General features: G+C 37.2%; 2 protein-coding genes across 3 annotated transcripts; both read left to right on the top strand.

Moving 5' to 3' along the window:
• The first annotated feature begins 1509 nt into the window (after positions 1-1509).
• Positions 1510-4050, top strand: LOC102194103 (polymeric immunoglobulin receptor-like). Of its 2 annotated transcripts, XM_005727502.1 has the most exons (9): positions 1510-1563; positions 1804-2124; positions 2342-2641; positions 2776-2845; positions 2967-3061; positions 3161-3195; positions 3309-3365; positions 3479-3553; positions 3713-4050. In XM_005727502.1, exons 1-9 carry the CDS (start codon positions 1518-1520, stop codon positions 3764-3766), a joined length of 1053 nt encoding a protein of 350 aa, XP_005727559.1. In that variant the 5' UTR covers positions 1510-1517; the 3' UTR covers positions 3767-4050. The 2 variants fall into 2 exon arrangements, with proteins under 2 accessions (XP_005727559.1, XP_013764853.1); XM_013909399.1 differs by lacking the exon at positions 3713-4050 and having other exon boundaries at positions 3479-3703.
• A 1402-nt stretch (positions 4051-5452) lies between these two features.
• Positions 5453-8097, top strand: LOC102194399 (polymeric immunoglobulin receptor-like; the record flags this gene model as incomplete). The annotated part of the gene is made up of 8 exons (XM_005727503.1): positions 5453-6071; positions 6261-6581; positions 6737-7036; positions 7198-7258; positions 7366-7460; positions 7581-7615; positions 7749-7805; positions 8083-8097. Coding segments are annotated over exons 1-8 (930 nt in total), but the record flags the coding sequence as incomplete, so codon positions are not given.
• Positions 8098-8103: the final 6 nt, after the last annotated feature.

Raw genomic sequence — 8103 nt, forward strand, 5'->3', positions numbered from 1 at the left:
AGTACGAGCAGCCCCGCGTGGACCTCCGTCAGTCTGAGACAGCGGGGTCAGGCTGCGCAGGCCGCTACCAGAAACGTCACGGTAATGTTTTGGTATTGTGGGTCGTTTACGCCCAGAGCATTGTCTTGCAGGAAGGTCATGCGTATAGATTTGTTTTCTTTTCATTATGAAGGTTGGCACTCCCGCACACTATTTTATATAAAGTTTTTGATACAAACATGTTTTATTGCTTAAGTATAATTGAGGTTTTTGCAAAAGTATGAAGCTGTTTAATATGTGACTCTTAATGAGTTGTGAAATAGATGGAAGTTGCACACGGTATAGAGAAGTAAGTTTCATGTTCAGTGTGCTGTAAAAGATGTTTATTTTTGATCAGTTTCAGTATTCAGAACAGGTACAGTTATCCACTTTAATTTCAACCAGATAAGAGTGTGGTTTGCCTTAAATACAGTTGAATATTACTGTAAATTCACTGTAAACTTACAGTGGCATTTAATCGCTTAAGCAAGCAGGGATTTCATCTTTGTTATTGTGGCACCATTCCTGGGGCCCGTAACATTATAGTTTAGTATTTTATGGCTTTGGCATATATGGCTGCTACAGGTATTAACTAACTTATCTTCATTGATGATGTAACTGCTGATGGCTGATGGAAGTTGCAGAATGAATTCTGAGGAAGATGGAAACATCTGCTCATGTTCCAGTAAATGCCTGCAATGCCTGCATTGAATAACTCTTCATCCTGCAACAAGATAACTTACTGCTAAGGCAACACAAAACTTTCTCAAGCCCCAAAAGGTTAGTCACCTGATAGATAGACATCAAAAAGGTGGTGAGCATCTATGACAGCTGGCACTGCATGCAAGGGATATGCAACAAAGTATTAAACATGACTGCATTCATGTACCTACCATTACTTTGTCCCAAGCACTGTTGTGCCCTAAAATGAGGTGGCAAGTGTTGTAATTGATATATGGTGGAACTAAAATGTATGTTAATGATTATGAATTAAAGTTCAGAATGTGCACTTTAATCACATCTGCACTGTTTGGTTTAAATTTTGACACTGAGAAGCACATTGTGGCTTTACCAGACACTGAGTCAGAGTAACAGGAAAAGTTGTCAGAAACCACAGAAATGTCACTCACGTTACCAAAGAACTGACACCCGCTCAGAGAAGATGACCTTGCACAATGTAGAACAGTATTTAATTTGCACAATGAAACCCTTTCACTTTCCTGTTTTGACTACATTTGTATATTTTAGTTTTCTCTGTTCTATTTTCTTTTTCAATTTTCTATATGTTGCTAAGAATGATGGGTTTTGAAAAGCCACCAGCTTGACAGATGTTGGATGTATTACTATTTACTACATACACTCTTTATTTTGTGAGCCAACTTATGTAAAATTACTGATTTACATATGAGGAAGAATAACAGAAACTGAAGTGACAGCTGCAAATAAGGATGAAAAAAAGGAAGTGGAGCTCACACTGTTTTTTCTGTTCATGTATCGATATGGCTCTCTATGCCAGGATTATTTATATGTTGACTGGACTAACAGGTATGAGGGGGAGGCTTTTAAAGTCCTTTAGCTTGTTTATTAATTTTTATGCTGATTTATAAAAGTTCCAATAACAAAAATATATTTGTAATAGCCTTGTAATTGTTTTTATTTTAGCCGATCAATGGAATTATTCCACTAAAGTGCTTTATTTGTTCTGTTCATGTACAAAATATAAGCCAAAAAGAAAAAACATTTTAAGCAAACGAAATAATATAATACTTTATTTGTTCTCTGCAGGAGTTCACAGCATAACTACAGTCAGTAAAGTCTCAGTGAAAACTGGGAAATCTATCTCCATCCCATGTCTCTATGAGTCCCAATACAAATACCATGTGAAGTACTTGTGTGAAGGATATTATTGGAACTCCTGCCGCTATGCAGTAAAAACAAACGCAGCACACCCTTCAGGAAAATATTCAATCTCTGATGACAAAAAACAGCAAATTTTCACTGTGACTATAAACCAGCTGGCCTATGAAAACACTGACTACTGGTGTGTGGTGGAGATTAATAATGGAGCAGATTATCGAAAATATTTTAAACTGTCAGTTACCAGTGGTAAGTGCACATCTTTGTACATATTTTACATTGTTTCCAGGATTTCTTGTCACGATTTCTAACAAAAAAAAACAACAAATATGTTTTTATTTTACTAAAAAAGACTGAATGTGCTCTCATTTGTTGTTAAACGTCAATAAGAGAAGATGTCTTAAGTCTGAATTTCAATGAATTTTGAAGGGTTTTTGTATGTATTATATTTTTTGTGAACTTTAAGGGACCCCCAGTCTCTATGTGGATCATCAGAGGATTACAGGATACATTGGAGAAAGCACAACTATCAGATGTCACCACAGTAACTCTGGAGAAATGAAGTGGTGCCGGCTGGGCAGGAACTGTGTGACAGGATCATCTGGATCCATAGATGGAACAACAGTGACCGCTTATATGAGAGAACCAAATGTTTTCACAGTGACAATGAGTGGACTACAGTCAGAGGACAGCGGCTGGTATTGGTGTGCTGAAGGGGACATTCAGATACCAGTATATTTAACTGTTACTGAGAAACCAATCACCAGTGAGTACAGCAAGCTATCATAAACTCCACATATATATCAATTCTATCCATTTTTAAATGTTAGTACTCTAAGAGATATTAGGATAATGATTGTCATAGTGCTCTAGTAATTACTTATGTATATTTAATTATAGCCACTGCCTCTACTGTTGCTCAAGTTACTGGAAATGGAACAATTCACACATTTGAAGACAAACAAGAAAGGTTTGTTTTTCAGTTTTATGTGCAGTATTTAATGAACTGTTCTTGTAAGGGGAACTGTCAAAAATTCCTTTATGCATGTCATTGTTCCTTGTTAAGCTTAACTAAATTATACATTTTGCAGAGTTCCATTTGACCTAAAGATCCTCATCATTCCTCTGAGCCTGCTGGTCGTGGTTGTAATTGTAGCTTTTCTTATCTGGTTTATAATAAGACAAAGTAAGTGTTATTGAAATCATTGAAACATTTAAAATGCAATTAAAGTTTTGAATATTGTGCATTGTTACACGGTCAGTAACAGCAGTTATCTTTTACTAGAGCTGAGAAAAGCAGAATCAACTCCCACAGCAAAGGTAAGAGATCCTGTGTGACAGGTCTACATGCAAAGAGTTCTGTGTGACACCAGTCTGACAGCGTTTAGTCTTTCTGTAAATTACATTTTGGAACAATTAACGATTCTACACAGATTGATGAGGAAGTGACATACGCCAGTGTAAGAAATGTGGGAAGAAAAACAGCTGAGGTAGCCCTAACATACCACAGCTAAACATTTATATTTAAGAATATAAGTAGACATTTTTTTTAAAGCATGTTGGAACTGTAAAGTGTTGGCTTTCTATTTTTGTTCATTCCCAGGGGTCATTTACAGAAGGTGATGGGGAAATCACATACAGTTCAGTTGTGACCATAAAGAATCAAAGTATCAAAATGGTAAATATTAAACATGATAGCAACCGCATCCTGTTTCCCACTTCCTGTGTTTCCTTCGTTTAAAATGTTGTTGTCCTGGTATTTTGTGTGTCACTTGGAATGTGGTCACATTCTGCTCCCCCCCCCCCAACTGTCATTTTTGTTTCTGTTCTCCAACAGGGTGAAGAAAAAGGCACAGAAGCTACATACAGCACATTAGCTACTCTCCACTGAAATATTTAAATATTATAACTTGGCAACTTTTTTGTCACGTTTAACTGTTGTTTAACAAACTATATTCCTAAAGTATATTCCTGCATATTTGCAAAGGGAGTCAAAGAAGCGTTGATCTGTTTGCTCTTTTATAGAGATCAGTGACATTATTCTTGTTTTTTATTGTAATAAAGAAGCATTGCAAGCATCAACAATAATGGCTAATCCTGACTTCTATCATCTTTGTTGAATGAGAGTGGAATGATATACTATTTGGAACGATTAAGCATGCAGTCTGCCTTTACGTACATTTTTTAAACATAAATATGTGTGTAATGAGTCATTCTAAAGAGCTCACTAAATCGGTACTGCAGTGGTATTGTAATAGGACGCCACCACTGCAACAAGTCACTTTGTTAAATTTCCTAAACATTTCAGAATCAGCTGTAAGTTAGAACAGTTGTGGCCATCTTCCTGATGCAATCATGGATATTTGTTGTTTCATCCTGGACACGGTTCTGACACACACATCCTCAGCCTCTTTCCTTCCACTTAGCCTACAGTCTCAGGGTGCTATATTTGGGACTAAAACCCTCCATGCATAGGACAGAGTTAGTGGCATCTAACTTCTCCTTTGCCCAGCTTATTAAACCAGCAGGGTATTTGATGACTAGCATGGTGTAGGTATTAATAGCCCAGGATCTTGTTCTTTCCATTCAGCTGAGTCCTCAGGACTTGACTTACACTCTGGAGGTATTTGGTGGTTGCGGCCTTCCTAGTAACATCTTCATGGTTCCCATTTGCCTGTGAGATTCCACCGTACTCAGGCTACTTTCACACTGCAGGCCTTAATGCTCAAATTCAATTTTTTGTCTGCTTGTTCACACTACAAATAAAATTTGACAGCAAACACGCTCTAGTGTGAACCGTCAAAGTGGCCCGCATGCGCAAAAGAAGCCGTCACACACAACGCGTTCTGTTTAGACCCAGACCAAACAGTATTGTTTGACTGATGGCCCTTAATATAAAGACTTTTTTCAGACTTTACATTTTCCAATTTTGCTTTAAGTTATAAAATTATTTTGTTATTTACATATGGCCTAATAATTATCCTTATTGCTGTTTTAGAGAGGAGCGGTGCTTCAAAGGCTAGTTGCAGATTTCTGTCAGAATCAGCAGATTATACAGTACAAATAAAATCTTCACGTTTCTCCAGCGTCTTCCCAACAGTTTCACTAACATCTACACGGGATGGCTAGGAAGCATTCACGATGTCTTCTCGGATGCTTCTCCAGCGCTTCTTCGGTGCTGATAATTGCCGTCTGTCTTGTGTTAGTGACGTAAAAGACGGATTTAATGCGACTTGACCATTCAAACAGCAGTCGCTGTCTAAAACATCAGATCAGTACCACATACGAAAGTGGCCCAGGTCGGATTTGAAAATATTGGATTTGTGCTGTTCACACTGTCATACCATGATCGGATATGTGTCACAAAGGGTCAAAAAAGTCAGATATGATGCACTTTCATCTGCAGTGTGAACGTAGCCTTAGTTATTCTCAAGGTCTGCAGTGTTGCCTTCTGGTAGTGCAGTCCCCTCAGAGCTGGATGGGGACAAAAAGTCAATATGGCCGGTGTGCCATATATCTATATATTATACATATATCTATGCATTTCATTTTGTTTGACAGTTTTTAATCAGTTTGGTACAGTTGCTGTTATTTATTTCTTTGTTGCATTGCAGAACGTCAAAATTTAAAGCTACACTTTAGCTGTTAGCAGTGGCTCATGGTTAAAGTAGCCAATTATTTAACCCAAATCCTTGAATCTCTCATATCCTATTTATGTTCCTCCATCTATAGTCTATAATTTTACTTTGTCTCTTCCTCACTTATCTACAGCTGGTGCTCCACCAGTAGCCTCCTGAGACTGTGAGGCCTGGTTACGAGTTGTTACTGGTACTAAAGCCCCACAGCTAACAAGTCGGTAAATTTGACACACTATTACTAGCTTGCTTTTTGTTGTTTTCTCTCAGTTTTCAAGCTCCACCTTTTCGCCACTTCTTCCGAACTAAAGTTTTCCTACAACGTGCATAAGCGCACAGTGAAGATAGGGGAGGGGCTGGTCCTTTGTCAGCTCACTTTTGTGTGTTTTACATAGGAGGAAGAGTGATTGCAACTGCAGTGGCAGTGGCATACTTAGAGTTGAAAAATAGGAAGTGTTGCACTTGGAGTTTTCAAGTGCAACAGTTCATACGATTTTGTCTGCTCACTTATCAATATGGCTCTCTGTCTCAGGATTATTTATATCATCACTGGACTAACAGGTATGTGGCAGGGGCTTTTAAAAATTTGCTTAGCATCTCTGTTGATTTTCAATTTCCAATAGTATTAATTTGTAATTTGTAATAACTTACTAAAAGAGATTTTATTTTATTAGCAAAACATTTAATTCTGAAAACATGTAGATAATCAACAGAACTATTCTATTAAAATGTGCATTTGTTTCTTTGCAGGAGTTCACAGCATAACTACAGTCAGTGAAGTATCAGTGAAAACTGGGAAATCTATCTCCATCCCATGTCTCTATGAGTCCAAATACAAAAACCATGTGAAGTACTTGTGTGAAGGATCTAAATGGAGATCCTGCAGCGATGTATTAAAAACAAACACAGCAGACCCTTCAGGAAAATATTCAATCTCTGATGATAAAAAACAATTTTTTTTTACTGTAACTATAAACAATCTGACAAATGAAAACACTGATTACTGGTGTATGGTGGAGATTAATAATGGACCGGATTATGGAGAGCATTTTCAACTGTCAGTTACCAGTGGTGAGGTTCCATCTTTGTTAACATTTTAAAGTTGTTGTTATTAAAAGTTAATAGAAATAGACGTGAAGTCTAAATTGCCAATGGTTTTTCAAATCTGTATTTTTTGTCCTTCTATCCACTCATTACTTTATTTATTTTAATGTTTGTCCTTGAAGATACCCCCAGTCTCTATGTGGATCATCAGAGGATTACAGGATACATTGGAGAAAGCATAACTATTAGATGTCACCACAGTAACTCTGGAGAAATGAAGTGGTGCAGGCTGGGCAGGAACTGTGTGACAGGATCATCTGGATCCATAGATGGAACAACAGTGACCGCTTATATGAGCAAACCAAATGTTTTCACAGTGACAATGAGTGGACTACAGTCAGAGGACAGTGGCTGGTATTGGTGTGCTAAAGGGGACATTCAGATACCAGTATATTTAACTGTTACTGAGAAACCAATCACCAGTGAGTACTGCAAGTAATTATGAACTTGACATGTGCACAAGAGATATTAGCACAATCATTGTTACGTGTATGAAATCCATCCATTTATAAATGTTAGTACTCTCAGAGGACAATCATTGTTACAGTACTCTAGTACTGACTGTTGTTTTGTTGAATTATAGCTACTGCCCATACTTTTACTGGAGATAGAACAATTACCACATTTAAAAATGGACAACAAAGGTCAGATATCTTTTGTATTTGCAGTAGATTTAGCGACAAAACTGTTATTTTGACTAAAAACCTTTTATGCTCAACTTAATTATGTGTTCTCAAACTGCATGTTGCAGAGCTTCATTTGACCTCAAGATCCTCATCATCCCTCTGAGTGTGTTGATCTTTATTGTAATTGTGGTGTTGTTCATCTGGTTGATACTGAGAAACAGTAAGTCTTGTTAAACTTTGATTTAAATCCAAATAGTATTTACTTGAATTTATGCATTATTGTTGGCTATTTTGCATTGTTAACACAGAGTCTGTAACAGGTGCTTTGTTTTTTCTCTAGAGCAGAGAAAAGCAGACTCATCAGCCACAGCAATGGTGAGTTATATTGATTTATTTCTCTGTGAGCTTGGTACATGATTCTACAAGAATAGCTAAATTAATTGATAGGGAAAACTTTTATAAGTACAGTTTTGCAGATGTTCTAATTATTTTCTGTTTTCCAATGCAGGCCGGAGTGGAGGTAGCATACGCTGAAGTTAGACCCAAGAAAAAACACTTAGGCAAGGTAAACAACTGCTGTCCTATCAAGAACTCAAGTCTAGGATTTTCAGTGAATATACTGACAGTGGAAAGTAAAATGTCTAATTGATCAAATTAATCTTCCAGTATTGTCTTCATGCATGCTCAATCATCCATAGAACGAAATCCAAAAAGTTAATCTGTTCTACGTCCAGAAGAACAAATTCAACTCTCCTTTAAAGCTCTGTATGGAAAGAGTTTGGAGTAACCAGGCTGACACCTTTCAGTCTTTCTCTAAATTACATTTTGTTTATCCTACACAGGTGGACCAGGAAGTAATATAC

This window comes from Pundamilia nyererei, unplaced genomic scaffold, assembly GCF_000239375.1.
Source record: "Pundamilia nyererei isolate P.nyererei 1_Seehausen unplaced genomic scaffold, PunNye1.0 scaffold00024, whole genome shotgun sequence".
In the NCBI taxonomy this organism is placed as follows: Eukaryota; Metazoa; Chordata; class Actinopteri; order Cichliformes; family Cichlidae; genus Pundamilia; species Pundamilia nyererei.

Excerpts from the sequence above, each read along its gene's own strand:
- LOC102194103 (XM_013909399.1), top strand. The coding sequence starts at position 1,518 with ATGGCTCTCTATGCCAGGATTATTTATATGTTGACTGGACTAACAG. Across the intron at positions 1,564-1,803 it reads TATGTTGACTGGACTAACAG|GAGTTCACAGCATAACTACA; the intron begins GTATGAGGGGGA and ends TGTTCTCTGCAG. Across the intron at positions 2,642-2,775 it reads TACTGAGAAACCAATCACCA|CCACTGCCTCTACTGTTGCT; the intron begins GTGAGTACAGCA and ends ATTTAATTATAG.